We start from the raw sequence: 22,524 nt of genomic DNA, 5'->3' as shown, positions 1-22,524 counted from the left end.
AGGCGGGGGGGGAAGAGAGCAGGCGGGGGGGGAAGAGAGCAGGCGGGGGGGGAAGAGAGCAGGCGGGGGGGGAAGAGAGCAGGCGGGGGGGGAAGAGAGCAGGCGGGGGGGGAAGAGAGCAGGCGGGGGGGGAAGAGAGCAGGCGGGGGGGGAAGAGAGCAGGCGGGGGGGGAAGAGAGCAGGCGGGGGGGGAAGAGAGCAGGCGGGGGGGGAAGAGAGCAGGCGGGGGGGGAAGAGAGCAGGCGGGGGGGGAAGAGAGCAGGCGGGGGGGGAAGAGAGCAGGCGGGGGGGGAAGAGAGCAGGCGGGGGGGGAAGAGAGCAGGCGGGGGGGGAAGAGAGCAGGCGGGGGGGGAAGAGAGCAGGCGGGGGGGGAAGAGAGCAGGCGGGGGGGGAAGAGAGCAGGCGGGGGGGGAAGAGAGCAGGCGGGGGGGGAAGAGAGCAGGCGGGGGGAGAAGAGAGCAGGCGGGGGGGGGAAGAGAGCAGGCGGGGGGGGAAGAGAGCAGGCGGGGGGGGAAGAGAGCAGGCGGGGGGGGAAGAGAGCAGGCGGGGGGGGAAGAGAGCAGGCGGGGGGGGAAGAGAGCAGGCGGGGGGGGAAGAGAGCAGGCGGGGGGGGAAGAGAGCAGGCGGGGGGGGAAGAGAGCAGGCGGGGGGGGAAGAGAGCAGGCGGGGGGGGAAGAGAGCAGGCGGGGGGGGAAGAGAGCAGGCGGGGGGGGAAGAGAGCAGGCGGGGGGGGAAGAGAGCAGGCGGGGGGGGAAGAGAGCAGGCGGGGGGGGAAGAGAGCAGGCGGGGGGGGAAGAGAGCAGGCGGGGGGGGAAGAGAGCAGGCGGGGGGGGAAGAGAGCAGGCGGGGGGGGAAGAGAGCAGGCGGGGGGGGAAGAGAGCAGGCGGGGGGGGAAGAGAGCAGGCGGGGGGGGAAGAGAGCAGGCGGGGGGGGAAGAGAGCAGGCGGGGGGGGAAGAGAGCAGGCGGGGGGGGAAGAGAGCAGGCGGGGGGGGAAGAGAGCAGGCGGGGGGGGAAGAGAGCAGGCGGGGGGGGAAGAGAGCAGGCGGGGGGGGAAGAGAGCAGGCGGGGGGGGAAGAGAGCAGGCGGGGGGGGAAGAGAGCAGGCGGGGGGGGAAGAGAGCAGGCGGGGGGGGAAGAGAGCAGGCGGGGGGGGAAGAGAGCAGGCGGGGGGGGAAGAGAGCAGGCGGGGGGGGAAGAGAGCAGGCGGGGGGGGAAGAGAGCAGGCGGGGGGGGAAGAGAGCAGGCGGGGGGGGAAGAGAGCAGGCGGGGGGGGAAGAGAGCAGGCGGGGGGGGAAGAGAGCAGGCGGGGGGGGAAGAGAGCAGGCGGGGGGGGAAGAGAGCAGGCGGGGGGGGAAGAGAGCAGGCGGGGGGGGAAGAGAGCAGGCGGGGGGGGAAGAGAGCAGGCGGGGGGGGAAGAGAGCAGGCGGGGGGGGAAGAGAGCAGGCGGGGGGGGAAGAGAGCAGGCGGGGGGGGAAGAGAGCAGGCGGGGGGGGAAGAGAGCAGGCGGGGGGGGAAGAGAGCAGGCGGGGGGGGAAGGGAGCAGGCGGGGGGGGAAGAGAGCAGGCGGGGGGGGAAGAGAGCAGGCGGGGGGGGAAGAGAGCAGGCGGGGGGGGAAGAGAGCAGGCGGGGGGGGAAGAGAGCAGGCGGGGGGGGAAGAGAGCAGGCGGGGGGGGAAGAGAGCAGGCGGGGGGGGAAGAGAGCAGGCGGGGGGGGAAGAGAGCAGGCGGGGGGGGAAGAGAGCAGGCGGGGGGGGAAGAGAGCAGGCGGGGGGGGAAGAGAGCAGGCGGGGGGGGAAGAGAGCAGGCGGGGGGGGAAGAGAGCAGGCGGGGGGGGAAGAGAGCAGGCGGGGGGGGAAGAGAGCAGGCGGGGGGGGAAGAGAGCAGGCGGGGGGGGAAGAGAGCAGGCGGGGGGGGGAAGAGAGCAGGCGGGGGGGGAAGAGAGCAGGCGGGGGGGGGGGAAGAGAGCAGGTGGGGGGGGGGGGAAGAGAGCAGGTGGGGGGGGGAAGAGAGCAGGCAGGGGGGGGAAGAGAGCAGGCGGGGGGGGAAGTGAGCAGGCGGGGGGGGGGGGGGGGGGGGGGGGAGAGCAGGCGGGGGGGGGGGAAGAGAGCAGGCGGGGCGGGGGAAGAGAGCAGGCGGGGGGGGGGAAGAGAGCAGGCGGGGGGGGGGGAAGAGAGCAGGCGGGGGGGGGGGGGAAGAGAGCAGGCGGGGGGGGGGGAAGAGAGCAGGCGGGGGGGGGGGAAGAGAGCAGGCGGGGGGGGGGAAGAGAGCAGGCGGGGGGGGGGGGGAAGAGAGCAGGCGGGGGGGGGGGAAGAGAGCAGGCGGGGGGGGGGGAAGAGAGCAGGCGGGGGGGGGGAAGAGAGCAGGCGGGGGGGGGGGAAGAGAGCAGGCGGGGGGGGGGGGGGGAAGAGAGCAGGCGGGGGGGGGGGGAAGAGAGCAGGCGGGGGGGGGGGGAAGAGAGCAGGCGGGGGGGGGGGGGGAAGAGAGCAGGCGGGGGGGGGGGGAAGAGAGCAGGCGGGGGGGGGGAAGAGAGCAGGCGGGGGGGGGGAAGAGAGCAGGCGGGGGGGGGGGGAAGAGAGCAGGCGGGGGGGGGGGGAAGAGAGCAGGCGGGGGGGGGGGGGAAGAGAGCAGGCGGGGGGGGGGGGGAAAGAGAGCAGGCGGGGGGGGGGGGGGAGAGAGCAGGCGGGGGGGGAAGTGAGTTCAGATGGGAGTGTTGCAAAGCTGACAGGGGGTCTGGGAGGGGAGCAGTGTTGGCAGAGTTGCAGGGGAAGAGGGCAGCATGGGCCTGCACTGCCAGAACATCCTATTTCTTCAATTGTCGCCTCAGGCAGAAGAAATGACCCATGTCCCTTCAGGCACCTCAGTGCCATGCTCTGAACTGTCCCTCTAAATCTCCCCACTGCCCTACCTACCTTTTAGGTCCTCTTCCTTAAAACTTATTTTCTACATTGAGAAGATATTTGGTAAGGGGTCTGGACAAGAGTCAGTGGAGAAAACTCTTCCCATTGGTGGAAGATTTGAGTACCAGAGGGCTCAGATGTAAAGTAATTAGCAAATGGAGCAACAGTAATACGAGGAAAACATCTTCATGCAGCAAGTGGTTGGGTGCGGAATGCTCTACTTGAGCGTGTGGTTCAATTGAAGCACTCAAAAGGGAATTAAACTCTATGAGAAAAATGTGCAGGGTTATGGGGAGGAAGTGATCTGAAATTCTGAGGGTGGTTGGGATTCTTTCCTAATGTAGAAAGTTATAATTGGTCTTCTATCTGCTTTGCATAGTGCAGATCTTATTTCTCCTTCACAGAATTTTCAATATCTTCACTTGATTTGATTCATTATTGTCACATGTATTTACAGTGAAATGCATTGTTTCTTGCGCGCTATTCAAAGCATACCATTCATAGAGAAGGAAACGAGAGAGTGCAGAATGTAGTGTTACAGTCAGTCATCGATGGGGTGTAGAGAAAGATCAACTTAATGCTCGGTAGGTCCATTCAAAAGTCTGACAGCAGCAGGGAAGAAGCTGCTCGAGTTGGTTGGTACATGACCTCAGACTTCTGTATCCTTTTCTCCGACGGAAGAAGGTGGAAGAGAGAATGTCCAGGGTGCGTGAGATCCTTAATTATGCTGGCTGCTTTGCCGAGGCAGCGGGAAGTGTAGACGGAGTCAAATGGATGGGAGGCTGGTTTGTGTGATGGACTGGACTACATTCACGACCCTTTGTTGTTTCTTATGATCTTGGGCAGAGCAGGAGCCATACCAAGCTATGACACAACCAGAAATAATGCTTTCTATGGTGCTTCTGTAAAAGTTGGAGAGAGTCGTAGCTGACATGCCAAATTTCCTTCGTCTTCTGAGAAAGTAGAAGCGTTGGTGGGCTTTCTTAACTATAGTGTCAACATGGAGGTGGACCAGAACAGGTCATTGGTGATCTGGACACCTAAGAACTTGAAGCTTTCGACCATTTCTACTTCGTCATTTGCAGTTCATTTTCTTGATTACCTAATGCTTGTACTGATTCCCAGATCTCTCATGGGCCCACCGATAGCAAAAATTTCTCAACATCGAAGTGTTGTGCATAATAAAACAGAAAATGCTGGAAAACATTCAGCAGATCTAGCGGCATGTGAAAAAGAAACACGATTAATTTCTTAGGCCAATGACTTATCAGAACCGATACTAATGTGTTTCAGTGGCTAGACATATTAATGAAATGGGCACTGTTTGGAATCTATGAGGTACCATGAAAGTTCTTCCTATGTTCTTTAAGATTGAACAGGTATGTTGAAGAGAAACTGAGAAGGAGCAAATAGGTAAACTTGGTAGAATATCAATTTATAAGTAGTTCAATTTATCAATTTGTAAGCAGTTCACAAACACACATTGTTATGCTCTGGAATACACGCACTATAAATAAATACTCTCTGCAAGTCACTCTAGTACACCAGCATGACTATAACAATTCTGCACACAGTTCCTTTGAACTTATTTCCTGATAAAGTAGTCTGTTACTATTAAAGCTAAATGCTATCCATAATGGTCAATGTCACTAGACAGCAAGCGAGTGACAGAATCTTAATTTTACTTGTGCCCAGGTGAAGATAGCGAACTCAATAGTCATACTTTCCCAGTCACCTAGGTGAACTAACAATGTACATGGTTTATTAATGCGTGCAACTTTAGAGATGTAACACACACCCTTTGCATACAAAAGGGGACTATTTTACCAGCTATTGACTAAGCAGTCTGCAAAATAACTTCAGACATTAAAGTCTAGAACAGTATGTATTATATGCATGCATGAAAAAAAAACAATTTTCTGTCAGCAAAATGTATGATTCATAAATTTCTGGCTGTGACTTAAGCACATTCAATCTTGACCATTTTGCACATTCAAAAGTATTCTAATCCGCAAACATTATTTAAATAATCGAAAATCATAATTTATTTGCTCTGCATGGAGTTAAAACCCCTAAACTGCTCATTTTGTATCGTTCCAAAAAATTGGATTTTTCAGATTGTCATATCCATTCCAAAATATTCAGGGAGATTAGGAAGGGACCAGTGGAGATTGAAACGATACTTCTCCAAAATGTTAAACAAGAGCAATGGGCAATCCAGGAACTTATATAGCAGTATACTCTACTGTGTGGGTAAAATTTAATTTAATTCCATATTCAGTAAACATTTAAAATGGCATCAACTGAATGAGAGTAGATATGGATTTGTACAAGGGCAAGTTTCAGTTGATTAATATAAATGTAAGGAAATGCAAGGGTTGTTGTGTAAATGGCTTTCCAAATACATTTATCAGATTTGTAAAAGTAGAAATGAAGCTCCAGCAATAAAGGGATCACGAGGAACAAAAAAAGCCAACAGGGTAGACTGGGAAATGCAGAAAATCTTATGTTGCAGGGATTTGTGCTGTAACTTCGTTAACTTTGATTTACATAAATGATTTGCACAAAGCTACAAAAGAAATTAGATTCAAGTATGCTGATATGAAGTTGGGGGTCATTGCAAACTGTGATGAAGAACAGTAGAAGAACAAGAGTTCACAGAACATGTTCATGGGTGGAAAATGCAGTCCTATGAAATGTGCACTTTAGAAATAAATATACCTTCCAACTTCTTAATGGAAATATTGAGCTCTTCAAAAGAATAGTGCATGGAGAAAAAGGAGAACGGCAAATGTAAATCTTGGCTTCATACACAGGCAATAATATGAAAATCATGGTTAACATAGAATCATAGTGCAGAAGGAGGCCATTCGGCCCACTGAGTCTGCACTGACCGCAATCCCACCCTCTCCCCCATAACCCTGTGCATTTATCCTAGCTAGTCCCCCTGACATTAAGGGGCAATTTAGCATGGCCAATCCACCTAACCCACGCATTTTTGGACTCTGCGAGGAAACCGGAGCACCCGGAGGAACACCGGGAATCGAAGTTGAATTTGTTCTTTTCCACACCAAAGACTAGGAAGACAGTCAATTCTTTATCACAGGTGATGAGTAAAGCACCCCAAAAACATATAAAAGGGAATTGGTTAATACTTAACAAGTAATAAAAAGGATAGGTAAAAGGGCAGAGAGGGAGAGATTTGGAGAAGATTTCTAGAATTATTATATAAAACAACGAGACACGAGGGCTGAGGAACAGTAAACTCAAAAGGTACAGAAATAAATAGATTTGTGATTGGGATTAAGGGGAATTAGTACAGGGATTATCCAAAATTGATTTTGCAAGTATGTGCACCAGGAAATGTGTTAAGAAACCAAATGATTCAGAGAAATCCTGTCTGTAACAACTTGGCTAATTACAGCAAAAACAACAATAGAAGGTCAAACCCATGGTATAATGTTAATGACGGACAAGTAAAAATAATACGCAGTTACACAGATCAATTTCCAAACAAAATACTCAGTTCATCAGCATTCATAATGACATACCATTTTGACACAAATCCTTGTCACTTCTAACTTTCAGCATTCTTAGGATCAAGCCATCAAGGCCGGCACGGTGGCATAGTAGTGAGCACTGCTGCCTCACAGCGCCACAGATCCGGGTTTAATTTCCAGCTTGGGTCACTGTCTGTGTAGAGTCTGCACACTCTCCCCATGTCTGCGTGGGTTTCCTCCGGTTTGCTCCCACAGTCCGAAAGACGTGCTGGTTAGGTGCATTGACCATGCTAAATTCTCCCCCAGTGTACCCAAACAGGCGCCGGAGTGTGGTGACTAGGGGATTTTCACAGTAACTTCATTGCAGTGTTAATGTAAGCCTACTTGTGACACTAATGAAAATTGTTTTTTAAAATGATGGATTGGGAAACATTACTAAACAGAAAGACAGTTGACAGGCAATGGCAGGCATTTAAAGAATGATTAGTTGAACTCCATAAATTGTTTATTCCTGTTTGGAACAAGAGTGGTAAGAGAATTATGGCCAAACCATGGCTTACAAGGGAAATTAGAGACAGTATCAGATTCAAGGAAGCATACAAATTGGCAAGAAAAAGCAATAGGCATTAGGCTTTGGAGCAGTTTAAAATTCACCCTTCACCAAACTTCCCATTCAGCATACTTCTTGTAGTAAACATTGCCTTAAGGATCGCTTTCCCCTCTTCAGCCAGATTCCCAAGTGTACACATTTGGGCTCTGTTTCATTCAGGAGACGTCTCCCACACTTTGTGAAGATCCTCTGTTATGTAGTTCAGTGCATTTATAATTCTAGCTATCCTTGGCTAGTGAAATAAAATATTTGATGCTTCAGTTACTTGTTTAGTTATTTTAGAGTTTTCTGTCTCCCTTAGAGAAATGATTCTGTAATTCAAAATGAAGGGACCAAGAGCAAGGATGCAATTTAAAGACAGAAAAGGTCATTAAACTAGAAAGTGCAAAAGAACTGAGTGCGCTCTGTGGCTCCAGATTTCATTTGGTGGTACAACTACAGAAAATGAGTCAGGATTCGCCAGTTGATAAACTGATGGTGTGCGGGGTGAGGTGTGTTTGTGCAGGGTTGGCATGATTACTTCCAGAGAAGTAACACAGAGGTGCAAAAACTATAGATTTGTAATAATGGGAGCTTTAATTATCCTAAAGTAGGCTTTGATGGTATTTCAAAGGGTAGAGGGAAAACAGTTTAAGTGTGTTTGAGAATTTTCTAGATTGGTATGTTTCTGGTCCAATGAGGAAGGAAATATTGATGGATCTGGTTCTTAGGAATGAGGTGGGTCAAGCGGATCAAGTGTCATCGGAAACATATAGGAGACAGTGATCATAGTAACATGGTTTAAATTAGTTATAGAAAGGACAAAGAGTAATCTGGAAAAAAATAACTGATTGCAGGAAGGCCACCTTCAATTGTGGTGAGACAGAATCTGCTTAGGTAAATTGGAATCAAAGATGGTCAGCAAGATTGTTAATGTAAAAAAAATGGTTCAAGTACAGTCGAGGTACATTCTTACAAGGAAGTGCACAAAAATAACAATAGGGTAATTGTAGGTGATTTCAACTTTCCCAACATTAACTGGGATAAACTTAGAGTTAAGGGCTTGGATGGAGTGGATTTCTTGAAATGTGTACAGAGGAATTTTTTAGGCCAATATGTAGAGGGTCCAACAAGGGAAGGAGCTGTGCTGGACCTAAACCTGGAGAATGAAGCCATACAGGTGGTTGAGGTGGTTGATGGGGGAGCTTTTTTAGTGATAGCGATCACAACTATCTTGTCATGGACAAAGAAATAAACAAGTTGCAAAATAATAGTTTTGGATTGGGGGAAGAGCGGAGTTTAGTAAAATAAATTGGGCCGGTTAGACTGGAATGAAAGGTTGGCGGGAAAAACTGTAGCCGAACAATGGGTTGCTGTCAAAGCAGAAACAGTCCGAACACAATCAAGATACTGTATATTGCCTTAAAAGGGAAAGGTAGAACAAACAAATTGAAGCTCAATGGATGAAAAAGGAATTAGAAATTCACCTTGATTGGACAATACTTGGAATACTGTGTATAGTTCTAATGGCCAAATTATACTGGCGAGGGTAAAGGAAAATTGACAAGGATGTTAGCAGAACTGAGAGGTTCAACTCATCAGGAAAGGATGAACAGGCTGGGTTTCTTTTCCCAATGAAAAGGATGAAGGTGACCCAATAATGGCTCTTAAAATTCTGTTAAGGTTTGATTGGGTAGACACTGTTTCCACTTGTGGGGAGAGCAAAACTATCATATGTTGATGGCTTCTAGTCAACAGGGGATTCAGAAAACATTTGGAACTTGATACCACAGGGAGTCGCCGAGTTGAAGTCGATAAGCATACAAGGGAGAAGTTAATAGAAGATTGTGCTGATAGGAAGGATGGAAGATACTTGACTGGAGGACAAATGCCTGGACTGAATGAGCCAATTGGCCTGTTTCAGATCTGTTCACTTAATATAATTATGCTATACTAAATTTATACAGACAAGAGTAATGCAACCTATTCCTAAATTTGCTGACTTTGAAAAGCTTTTGACTCTCAAACATACATGTCTTCACTTCAGAAAATTCTCATTTGGTCTCAAATTCATAGGAAGTGAAAATACACGATAATGGCAGAGAGCTGTGTAATGGTCAATGGAGGGCTTATAGAATACTTTTTAATTACTGGTATGGTACATCAGGACAATGTATTTTCCCTCCCATTTTAATCATCTTCATTATGGAACAGACTGCATGAAAAAGTATCAAAAAACAGATGACTTATTTACAACATAAATCATTACTGCCTTTTAACTGATATATAGGGGAACCACAAGAATTGATTGATCAAATAAGGCAGAATAAAAATAAATTGAATTTAATTTCAATAGTAAAACTATAGTTACGATGCAAAATATCAAGACAGCAACACAAGTTGCTTTCAAGAGGCAGCTAGATCAACATTTCAGGGAAATTAAATACAACAAGAAATGTAAGCAATGAGGTAAGATCTCACTTCTAAAAAAAGACCAAACGACGTAAAGCAGCTCAGCAAGAAATGCAGCTCTTTAGAGTTGATAGATAAGACAAAGTTCTGAATCTTAAACTGCACTGTGAGTAATATTCTTGAGAATGGTGCAGTGTGCAAGTCAAAGAATTTTGGCAGAAATTCGAAGACATTCAAAAAGCAAATATACAAGCATTTTGAAGAACCATAGCAACAGCGAATGACTGAAAAGAAAGCATAAAGTAGATCACTTTCAATAATAAAAATGATTGTCCATTATGCCAGTTACTGGGAATGACCATTCTATACAAAAGATCTGGCAACCCGAAGTAAGGCAGCTGGATTCGTAGGCCAAGATATACTTCATACAAATGAAATCAATCGAGGGAGATAAACAAGTATAATTTTAATGCAAGTTGAATGCCAAGCAGCATCCAGGATATAAACAGATGGTTTACAGAATTGCTGATTTGGAAGGACTAAATATGCTTTTCAGTGTAGCAATGGGGACCATTCAGCCCACTGTGGTATTCACGCATCAGTGTTAGCACAGGTCAGTTAACCTTCTTACACAACCAAAAATGCCTGAAAAATTCAGCAAGCGTGGAGAGAAACAAAGTTAATGTTTCAGGTTGATGAAACCCGATTCCGATAACACGGTTCCTCTCCCAACATGCTGCCTAAACTTGCTGAGCTTTTCCGGCATTTTTTGTTCTTATTTCAGATTTCCAGCATCCGCAGTATTTTGCTTTTGCATTTGCAGTTAGCCTTCTTAACCTTCAATTCTCTGCCTGAAGGCAGGTCTGACTTACAGTGTCACAACCTCCATCATGGGTAGGGCAAGGAGGTAGGTTCCGAATCCACCCCAGCTGGAATGGGGATCAAATCCCATGTTGTTGGCGCCAACCTGATCCATGTGGGCCATCTGGCCAACTGTTCCCCTAAGGAGTCCAAGTTTCTCTGGCAACAAGCACTTTTACATGCATGATAGATTCCAGAGCTAGAGGCGCCAATTTTCTTTCCATCAAACTGTTGACCAGGAATCACTCCTGCTCTTACCATCTTTCACTGGTCTATGTTAGAAGGATTTGTAGGTTGACAATCAACCTCTTTAGAGCAGTTAATAAATAGTTAGAGAAAAATTCTACATTTATAAAAGGCACTTAATGACCAAAGTTTAATTGAAGAACCTGAACATGACCAACCTTTTCCAATGATTAATAATGGGGTTAGAGGATTTATTTTAAAAAAATGCAAACTCAGTATAGCAGGCACTATGTCCTGCTTACTTACACAGTAGAAAACAGGAGATTTTTAGGCACCAGCACTCCACCATACAAGCACTTACATTTAGTTCTATTTTAATTTTAAAAAATTGAGTTCAACCCCCAAGTCAATTAAATAACTATTTACTGTGAAATGGATCTACTGCTTTAAGATAGGTTTATTCCATAAATTTGTAAATCAGTTTAGCTGTCTATTTTATCATGCAATAATGCAACAAACCATCTATTCATTGCAGTATATACAATTACTGGAGGCTCTCTATACTGAAATACAGTCTGCATATAAAGCTATAGAAAATTAACATCTTGCACAACTGAATCTGGAAAAAGGGTTTTTGGTACAAAGCTGATATAAACATTTCATGATTTGAAGTTAACTTAAAAAAGTGCTTGTCTGACATCATCCAAGGTCAAGCAATAAAACATGAAAATAAACGTAGTTCAATTTTTTCCATGAAGGTTGTTATGCAGGACTTCCTCAAATAATTTTTCACCTTTTGGGATTCATCCAAAGTCAGGCATGATTTTTTTTAAAGAACCAACTATATTGGTGAAGCAAGATCTCTAGTTTAGTTGGATTGCATCAAAGTCACAAACAGGATTTCTAAAATCTACTCTATACCCACGTCATTTGTAATTTAATTTTTTTTTTACACAAGGTAGCACTACTAAGAATGTCAGTTCTCGTATGAATTCAATGAATTAACATAACTCTAGCACAACAGCTTGCCGCTGCTCAATTCCTTTACAAGTTTGCCCAATTTACCCATGAGACAAAACCACTCTTTTTTTTTTAAACAAATAGAACATAGAACATTACAGCGCAGTACAGGCCCTTCGGCCTTCGATGTTGCGCCGACCAGTGGAACCAATCTCAAGCCTCTCTAATCTACACTATTCCAATATCATCCATATATTTATCCAATAACCATTTGAATGCTCTTAATGTTGACCAGTCCACTACTGCTGCAGGCAGGGCATTCCACGCCCTTACTACTCTCTGAGTAAAGAACCTACCTCTAACATCTGTCCTATATCTCTCACCCCTCAATTTAAAGCTATGTCCCCTCGTGCTAGCCAACACCATCCGAGGAAAAAGGCTCTCACTATCCACCCTATCTAATCCGCTGATCATCTTGTATGCCTCTATTAAGTCACCTCTTAACCTTCTTCTCTCTAACGAAAACAACCTCAAGCCCCTCAGCCTTTCTTCATACGATTTTCCCACCATACCAGGCAACATCCTGGTAAATCTCCTCTGCACCCTTTCCAACACTTCCACATCTTTCCTATAATGCAGCGACCAGAACCGTACGCAATACTCCAAATGCGGCCGCACCAGAGTTTTGTACAGTTGTAGCATGACCTCCTGGCTCCGAAACTCAATCCCTCTACCAATAAAAGCTAACACACCGTACGCCTTCTAAACAACCCTATCAACCTGGGTGCCAACTTTCAGGGATCTATGCACATGGACACCCAGATCCCCCTGTTCATCCACACTACCAAGTATCTTACCATTAGCCCAGTACTCTGTATTCCTGTTACTCCTTCCAAAGTGAATCACCTCGCACTTTTCCACATTAAACTCCATTTGCCACCTCTCAGCCCAGCTCTGCAGCTTATCTATGTCCCTCTGTAACCTGCCACTTCCCTCCGCACTGTCTACAACTCCACCGACTTTAGTGTCATCCGCAAATTTACTAATCCATCCTTCCACGCCCTCATCCAGGTCATTAATAAAAATGACAAACAGCAGTGGCCCCAAAACAGATCCTTGCGGTACATCACTAGTAACTGAACTCCAGGATGAATATTTCCCATCAACCACCACCCTCTGTTTTCTTACAGCTAGCCAATTCCTGATCCAAACCACTAAATCACCCTCAATCCCATGTGTCCGTATTTTCTGCAAAATCTTACCATGGGGAACCTTATCAAACGCTTTGCTGAAATCCATATACACATCAACCGCTTTACCCTCATCCACCTCTTCGGTCACCTTCTCAAAGAACTCAATAAGGTTTGTGAGGCACGACCTACCCTTCACAAAACCGTGCTGACTATCTCTAATCAAATTATTCCTTTCTAGGTGATTATAAATCCTATCTCTTATAATCCTTTCCAATACTTTGCCCACAACAGAAGTAAGGCTCACCGGTCTATAATTACCAGGGTTGTCCCTACTCCCCTTCTTGAACAAGGGGACAACATTTGCTATCCTCCAGTCTTCTGGCACTGTTCCTGTCGACAATGACGACACAAAGATCAAAGCCAAAGGCTCTGCAACCTCCTCTCTAGCCTCCCAGAGAATCCTAGGATAAATCCCATCCGGGATGGGATTTATCCTAGGATAGTTAGATGGTTTGTCTTTAACTGGTGCAGAGACGATGGGCCAAATGGCCTTTTACTGTGCTGTATACCTCTGACTATAGACGTGCAAATGAAATCCTGCAGGGATCTTTATGTTCAGCATGGTCTTGCAATTTAAAATTTACTACTTAATTTTGTTCTGTCAGCCATCTCCTCATATCCTGTCATTTACACCAGAACTGTTCGAACCTTTTCATTCCATTGTTTAGCAATAGATAAAAATCTATTTTGCCATTGATACTAAATAGATACTTGTGTTTTTGTTGTTTAATGAATTGCTGGAAATGGATAATTTTAGCAGAGGTCTTTTAGCAGTCTGAGTAAACTTGGTCTTCTGCCTCAATACTAGAGTGCTTTCATTACATGAAGTGACCACAACTAGCTGTTGGTCTGAAATCTAAATGAAATGCATTACAGCTCCAAATATCCATACTCAGTTTATTCAAAATATAAAAGCAAAATACTGCGGATGCTGGAATCTGAAACCAAAAAAAGAAATGCTGGAAAATCTCAGCACGTCTGGCAGCATCTGTAAGGAGAGAAAAGAGTTGACTCGAGTCCAGGTTATTCAATATTTGTTTCCCTGAATATACTGTGGTTCTTGTTTTTAAAAAGTCTGTCATAGCTCCTTTCCCAAAATTTCACCTTGGTTTAAATGACACTTTTATGACTTTTTGAAAATGCGATGAGCTTGATTTTTTAAATATATATATAAATATGCCTTCTCTAACCTCTGACGATTTGATACTTTAAGAAGGATTTGATACTTGGCAGAGGTACAAATCTCAGTAGGTGCCTGGCACACTTCAAAATAGAAACATAGAAAAACTACAGCACAAAACAGGCCCTTTGGCCCCACAAGTTGAGCCGAACATATCCCTACCTTTTAGGCCTACCTATAACCCTCCATCCTATTAAGTCCCATGTACTCATCCAGGAGTCTCGTAAAAGACCCTATTGAGTTTGCCTCCACCACCACTGACGGCAGCCGATTCCACTCGCCCACCACCCTCTGTGAAAAACTTCCCCCTAACATTTCCCCTGTACTTACCCCCCAGCACCTTAAACCTGTGTCCTCTCGTAGCAGACATTTCCACCCTGGGAAAAAGCCTCTGAGAGTCCACCCAATCTATGCCTCTCAACATCTTATATATCTCTATTAGGTCTCCTCTCATCCTACGTCTCTCCAAGGAGAAAAGACCGAGCTCCCTCAGCCTATCCTCATAAGGCATGCCACTCAATCCAGGCAACATCCTTGTAAATCTCCTCTGCACCCTTTCAATCTTTTCCACATCCTTCCTATAGTGAGGCGACCAGAACTGAGCACAGTACTCCAAGTGGGGTCTGACGAGGGTCTTATATAGCTGCATCATTATCCCCGGACTCCTAAACTCAATCCCTCGATTGATAAAGGCCAGCACTCCATACGCCTTCTTAACCATCTCCTCCACCTGCGGGGCCGATTTTAGAGTCCTATGGACCCGGACCCCAAGGTCCTTCTGATCCTCTACAGTACTAAGAGTCTTTCCCTTTATATTGTACTCCTTCATCCCATTTGACCTGCCAAAATGAATCACAACGCATTTATCTGGGTTGAAGTCCATCTGCCACTTCTCCGCCCAGTCTTGCATCCTATCTATGTCCCTCTGTAACTTCTGACATCCCTTCAGACTATCCACAACCCCACCAACCTTCGTGTCGTCGGCAAACTTACCAACCCATCCCTCCACTTCCTCATCCAGGTCATTTATGAAAATATCAAACAGCAAGGGTCCCAGAACAGATCCCTGGGGCACACCACTGGTGACCGACCTCCATTTAGAAAAAGACCCATCTATACACACTCTCTGCCTCCTTTGGGCAAGCCAGTTCTGGATCCACAGGGCAACAGCCCCTTGGATCCCATGCCCTCTCACTTTTTCTAGAAGCCTTGCATGGGGGACCTTATCAAACGCCTTGCTAAAATCCATATAAACCACATCTACCGCTTTCCCTTCGTCAATGTGTTAAGTCACATTTTCGAAGAACTCCACCAGGCTCGTAAGGCATGATCTGCCTTTGACAAAGTCTTCTGAGTTGTGGTTATCGGAGTCATGACAATGATGGTCAGAAAACCATTTAATTGTAACGAGCATCAAAACCTACCCAAATCCTATTAACATGCACTGTTCCAGCAACGGCTTCTGGTCAGTGATCAGGAGCAAAAGCACTGATCAATTTTTCCTTCACTGACGCAAGTAAAAGGAGGCCAGTCATAGGCCCCTATCACCTGGCATGGAAGGGTGCAGGGAGGGAGTAGGACCTCCTCTTGGGCCTGCTCCTGAGCGTAGCAAAGTTCAGCAAGAAGTCTCACAACACCAGGTTAAAGTCCAACAGGTTTATTTGGTAGCACAAGCTTTCGGAGTGTTCCTCCTTCTTCATCTCCACATCATAGCAAAGTTGGCCATTCATCGGTGGCCGAGGGGGGTCATCTGTTCCAACTGCCTCTCTTTGTTGGTTATTTTCGCAGCCGGGTGTCATCCCTGGAAAGGGAGTATGTGGTGTCTGCCAGCACCATCGAGACCTTCCATGCCTGGTGGTCACCACGGGGACTGGATTGCATTATCGATCTCTTTAATCACACTTTGTTTGATGTATTAAATTTCCTTTGAGATTTTCTTTACTTTGATACAGTATCCCTTTAAGGAACTGCATTTGTCATTTACCTCAGTTGGTTGATTTAATTTATTTTGTTCATAAAAAGGAGCACAGATCCTATAATTGCCCTGGTAGAGGTCATGATGACCAATGCTGATATCAGTATGGTTCAGAATTGACCACATGAACTGAATGAATCATCATGAGGAGCAACAAATGTAATATATCGATAAGTAGTTGATCAGAATTTTAGAAAGGCGTTTAGTTCTCAAAAAATGAGTCAGTCAGGGAAAATATTCCTTCAATAACAATGCTAATCCAAATTGATTTAAATGCTCAAGTTAATACATTGCTCCAAGGCCAAATCTAATGTGAAGTTAAGGCTTTCTCAACTCCCTGTATTTATAACCAGCGAAACAGATAAAAGCTCTGTTGTTCTACTTCGTCCAGTCATGAATGGCGAAGGGCAATTTAACAATGATTGCATAATGTTCAGCACTATTCACGACTCCTCAGATACTGAAGCAGTCCATGTTCAAACGCAACATGATCTGGATAATATCGAGCTTGAGCTGACAAGTGGCAGTAACCTTCGCGCCACACAAACACCAGGCAACGACCATCACCAATAAGAAACAATCTAATCGCTGCCCCTTGACATTCAATGGTGTTACCATCACCGAATCCCCCACTGTCAACATCCTTGGGGGTTACCATTGACCAGAAACTCAGCTGGATTCGCCACATAAACACAATGGCTACAAGAGCAGGTCAGAGGCTAGGAATACTGTGGCAAGTAATTCACCTCCTGAATCCCCAAAGACTGTCCATCATCTAAAAGGCTTTAGTCAGGGTTGTTATGGAATACTCTCCACTTGCCTGGATGGGTGCAGCTCCAACAAAGAAGCTTGACACCATCCAGGACAAGGCAACTCACTTGATTGGCACTACATCCACAAACATCCACTCCCTCTACCACCAATGCTCAGTAGCAGCAGTGTGTACCATCTACAAGATGCACTGCAGCAACTCACCAAAGATCCTTCGGCAGCATCTTCCAAACCCATGATCACTTCCATCTAGAAGGACAAGGGCACAGATACATGGGAACACCATCTACAAGTTTCCTTCCAAGCCACTCACTGCCCTGACTTGGAAATATATCACTCTTCTTTCGCAGTTGCTGCCTCAAGATTGCGGAATTCCCTCCATGATGGCATTGTGGCTCAACCCACAATGAACCACAACATGCAGCATTTCAAGAAGGAAGCTCACCACCACCTTCCAAAGGGCAACTAGGAATGGCCAATAAATGCTGGCCAACCAGTGACGCCCACATCCCAAGATTGAATAAAAGATTAACAATGGGAAGAGGCAGTTCCAGGAACATTCTTAATGATGGCACTTAAATGTGAAAGACAAGGCTAAAGCATAGACAGATATTCAACCTGACATATCCAACTGATTGATCGATCCATCTTGGTCCCCACCATCATGCACACCATTCTATAGACAATTCAATTCGCTTCACATAATAATAAGAAATGCCAGAGCATACTGGGTAGTGAAAAGACTACATGCCCCACTGGTCAACAGCCTGGTTGCAATGCTAAAGAACTGTGCTCCAGAACTATCCACACCTCGAGCCAAGTTGTTCTAGTAGAACTGTATAACATTGGCAACTAACTGGCAAAGTGGAAAATTGTTCAGTTATGCCCTGTCCACAGAAGGACAAATCCAGTTTGGCTCATTACCACTTTCAATTATCAATGCCACAGAAGGCGACACTGACAGTGCTGTCAAGTTGCACTTATCAATAATTGCTCACAAACTCCGTTTGATTCCATCTGGACCATCAGTTCCAGGTTACATTATAGCCTTGGTGCAAACATGGATAAAAAAGTCGAATTCCCAGGGAAATGAGCAACTATTCCGGGCTGCATGTAGCATTAGGAAACACTCTTAAAATTTGAAGTTAGTGAGAACGAAATAGAAAAATCTCACTGGTTGGACTCATATCTAACACAAAAACGTTTGTGGTTGTTGGAGGTCATTGTCAGCCCCAGAACATTGTTGCAGGGGCTCCTCAAGACACTACTCTATGCTGAAACATCTTCAGGTCTTTTACAAATGATGTTTCCTCCATTGTATGGTCAAAAGTGAGGATGTTTGTTAATGATTGCAGTGTTCATTTCACTTGTAACTGTTCAGATGATGAACCGGTCCAAATCTGCATGCAGCAAGACTTGAACAACATTCAGGCTTGGGCTGACAAGTGGCAAGTAATATTTGCACCACCCAAATGCCACGCAAAACCCATCTCCAACAACAGAAAGTCTTACATGTTTTCCTTGATATTCAACACACACTATCCCTGAATCCCCATCATTAACATCCTGGGGTTATCACTGATTACCTTAGAAATCCTGTGTTTACAAAAGTGAGTCGGAGGCAGAATGTTCTGCAAGGAGTAATTCACCACCTGACACCCAAAGTCTTTTTATCATACATATGGCACAAGTCAGACATGTGATGGAATACTCTCTAATTGCCTCAATGACTACAGCTCTAGTAACACTCGAGAACCTCAAAACCATCCAGGACCAGGCAGTCCACTTGATTGATACACACTCACACCACTTTGAACATTCATACCCTCCATCATCAGTACATTGCGGCAGCAATGTACATCATTTACAAGACGTATTGCAACATCTAACCAAGGCATCTGCAAGTGCTTTTCAAACCTGTTGCAGCAACCATGGAATGTTGGCATTGATAGCTAAAAGAAAATATAAAAGGTAAGGAAGTATTGTTGCAACTATACAAGGCATTGGTGAGACTGCACCTTGAGTATTGTGCACAGTTTTGGTCCCCTTATTTGAGGAAAGATGTAGTGGCATTGGAGGCAGTTCAGAGAAGGTTCACTAGATTGATTCCAGAAACGAGGAGTTTGTCATATGAAGAAAGATTGAGCAGATAAGGTCCATACTCTCTGGAATTTAAAAGAATATGTGGAGATCAAATTGAGGTATATAAGATGATAAAAGGTATGGATCAAGTAGACATGGTGCGGATGCTTCCTCTTGTCTTAGGATAAGGGGTAGCAAATTTAAAACAGAGTTGAGGAGAAACGACTTCTCCCGAAGAGTTGTGAATCTGTGGAATTCGCTACCTCAAAGTGCAGTGGATGCTGGGACAGTGAGTAAATTTGAGTTAGACAGATTTTTAATTGGGAATGGGTTGAAGGGTTATGGGGAGAAGGCAGGAAAATGGGGATGAGGAGCATATCAGCCATGATCGAATGGCGGAGCGGACTCGATGGACCGAATGGCCTAATTCTGCTCCTATAATCTTATGAACTATGAACCATCCAGAAGAACAAGGACAGTAGATGCACAGCAATACTGTCAACTGCAAATTGCCTTTCAGGTCACACATCCTGACTTAAATCACCATTCCTTCATTTTCACTGGGTCAAACTCCTGGCTTTCCCGAACTGCACTGTGTATGCAATTACACCACACAGACTGCAACAATTTAAGAATGCAGCTCACCGCCACCTTCTCAAGGGCAGCAATAGGGTTGTGTAATAAATAATGGCTTTGCCAGTGATGTCCATAATTCATATAAAAGAAAACTGTTTAAAATCCTTCAATGCTACGAAGATAAAATTCCTCCCATCACAAAACAGAATTCAATAGTTTCATCGCTTTCTAAGAGGATGAATCATTCTGTCCTGTAAACTACGTACGTGAACTAATAAGGGCAACAAACACTCAGATTTTAATTGCTGAGGAACAATTTTCATAATTGAATAACCAGCTAGTTTACTCCAGCAGCTTTATTTTAAATACATTAATCTTCCAAACTGGCAATCAATAACTGCTTTTCTCAGCCAATATTTTCTTCCATTTCTTATAAAAGCTACAAATGCTTCTGCAATCACAGAATGGTTTGTTGTGCAGTAATTTCTGAAACAGGCATCATTATTCTTGTACTTCAAAATCTCCTTCATAATTTCTTGGAATAAAGCAGAGTTAATAAAGCCAAAAGGTCAATGTCGGTATTAGCAACCCCCACCCCACCACTAAAAGTTGTGCAAACTGAGGAGAAAATGAATTTGCCTGGATTCCATCCCACCATTTTGATTCCATAATTTTGAAAGTATACATTTGCCTCCAAGGATTAGAGTGCATTTGACCTCTAGCTTTCTCTGCCACTGTGAGTTAACCCCATGTTGAGCTCTTAGTCTGTGTCCTTTTAACATAATCCATCAATGGTCAGGAACTTTCCTTTCAGAAAGGGAATTATTGCCCTATTCTTCAGCGTAGTCTTCCACACTTTTTGCCAGTAAACACTGAGCATCATATAGGAAAGTTAGGAAGCAAATCTCCAGCTTGTCAACGCACAGGTGCAAGAAAAGGTATGAGGAAATAAGTTTAATTGTACAAAATAAATGCACTTTAAATTAATCAAACTGCAACCATTCAGAAGCTCAAATATGTAAAAAGAAATTGCAAAACTAAAGATCATTTTTTTTCCCCAATCATTTAACCTCTGTAGGCTAACATGCATATTGCTAGTTCACAGGTTGGTTAGGTACTCTATGCCATTTAGGAGGAGAATTTAGAAGTGATAGAAGAATTTTGACAAATAACTTTTGCTCATGCAGCAAAAACAAACAAATGTAAACTTACAGCAGCAAAAGAAGTACAGAATGTTCTTGCAAATAATGTGCATTTAGCTTTCTTTTTAAAATTGCTTTTCTACTTCAACCATTAGAAAAGGCTTCATCAATTTCATTCCTAAACAGTACTAACTAACGCAGCATCATAACTAAATTCAACAGAACAGCAAATCTGACAGAGATTTCACAGGCTAAATACTGCTCAACACAAAAATCACAACATGGTCATGATTTACTATTGTAATGGAGCTGTATTCATACCTTTCTTTCCAACACTTCTTTTAGCAGGTGACACCAGTTCCTTCATAATCTGTAAAATTTGCATCATGGCTAGTTGCCAGGGCAGCGGGTGTCAGCCTTCCTCTTCGAATTCCAACAGGTCTCATCTCTAAAACACTTAAGAAAATATTCTTCAATGTTTTGCAAGATCTAATGGAGTAAGGACAACAAAGAACAAAAACTGTGCCAGTTTTCACCAGAAGTGTTGATCAAACCTCTCAATAAATGCTACAATCCTGAAACTGAAATCAGAATACCAGACTGAGCAGCCTGGCAGCAACATTTTGATGCATGTCGTCAGCACAGCAAAGACAAACACAGCAGGTAGCCACTTGCACTGAACTCTGCAAGGGCACAATGTATGGCTGAGGTACGGTCTCAGAAAGGATCAGAAAGAAAAGTATGTCTAACCATACCAGCCTTCTGTAAAAATCCTGCCCCCAGCGCTAAATACAATTTAAGAGATAAAGCATAATCAGCACAGGCGCACAACATGCTACCAACTGAAGCTTGTGGTTCTTCCCTCATTCTGAAATCTGAGAAAATTTCTTAGTGAAGTAAGCTACGAGCTGGGTGGGTGCAGGGTGGTGGTTGGTGAAAGCAGCAAAAGTTGCTTCTCCGTAGAGTATGCTTGTTACATACAGACATTATACATTGGCTGTTGAGAATGACATTCACTGACATAAGGGATAGAAATAGAAAACATTTTATTCGAAAGCTGCGTCATGAATTAACAAAAAATAAAAAGAGTTGGTGTACAGCAAATTTAAATGGAGTTTGAGAAGGTTACAAACTGTAAATTCTGAACACCAAAAGTAGCGCTGAATTAAATGTGCTAGTGTAGAATGTTTCCTATTCATCCTACAAAAGCTACAATCATGACCGATGACATTTTGCCATTTTTATGACAATGTTGGATGTGCAATACTACACATCTAAAAGCACAGCACCGCCACTACTCCAGTGCCGTGTCAGAACAGCATACACGATATACACTGTAAATAAAGGAAACCAATTGATGCAATTACTGTCATCTAACTCAGCAAGAGCTCCAGGATGACATAATAAATATTCAACTTATTTTTCAATTATATTCCATATTTCCACATCTCTGCTGAATTAGCATACCGATTGGTGCTCAGCAAAGATGCCACATCAATTTTTTTCAAAATGCAATTTACTTTGCACAACTGATTAGGATAAAGCTCTAAAAACATCTACCCAAATCAAACATTCTGGGACTGCTCCAGCAATCCATCATTCTCATTCACATTACTAGAACTCAACTTCATGATGTAACATCTGGGGAATTCATAGAATTACAGCACAGGAGGAGAATGTGGAATGATACTGCGTGCCTTTGATTACTCTCTGAAAGATCTATCCAATTAGTCTACTCCCCTGCTCTTTTCCATAACCCTGCAAATATTTCCTTAAGTTGAGATAAAATTCCCTTTTGAAAGTTATTATTCGAACTGTTTCCACCAAAAGCGGACTTGGAATGAAACATATTGCACCAAGGCAATGGGGGACCCCAGGCTGGCCAGTGGCGTTGGGGCACCAATCAGAGCCTTAAAGTTTTGAACTTGCCAATAGAGTCAAGCCTAAAGCACTGGCCAGCATTCATTGGGGGGAGCAGCAGGATGACTCCTGACCCCCATTGTCAGGGTTGAGGTGTATGGGCAAGCTGATTCCTGGCCAGGGGCCTAAGAAGGCCAGAGCAGTGAGCTTGCCTCAGTCGCATGGGCCGAAGATGTGGTACCGGCAGTTGTCGAGATGAACAGCGGGGCAATTCGGCCAAG

At 44.9% G+C, this 22,524-nt stretch overlaps 1 protein-coding gene across 4 annotated transcripts in view; it reads right to left on the bottom strand.

Annotated features, from left to right (window-relative positions):
* usp6nl (USP6 N-terminal like) overlaps positions 1–22,524 on the bottom strand; it is a 211,268-nt gene that overhangs the window by 146,255 nt on the left and 42,489 nt on the right. For 2 of the 4 annotated variants that reach the window (XM_078235857.1, XM_078235860.1), the window contains exon 1: positions 20,705–20,792. The exons of the other annotated variants lie outside the window; for them this stretch is intronic. In XM_078235857.1, the coding sequence (XP_078091983.1) occupies positions 20,705–20,771 (67 nt within the window). In that variant the 5' untranslated portion in view covers positions 20,772–20,792. Of the gene's footprint in view, positions 1–20,704; positions 20,793–22,524 lie in introns of those variants that run through there. 4 annotated transcript variants of the gene reach the window in all.

Source organism: Mustelus asterias, chromosome 19 (assembly GCF_964213995.1).
Source record: "Mustelus asterias chromosome 19, sMusAst1.hap1.1, whole genome shotgun sequence".
Taxonomy (NCBI): Eukaryota; Metazoa; Chordata; class Chondrichthyes; order Carcharhiniformes; family Triakidae; genus Mustelus; species Mustelus asterias.
This window is presented reverse-complemented; position numbering and strand designations above follow the sequence as displayed.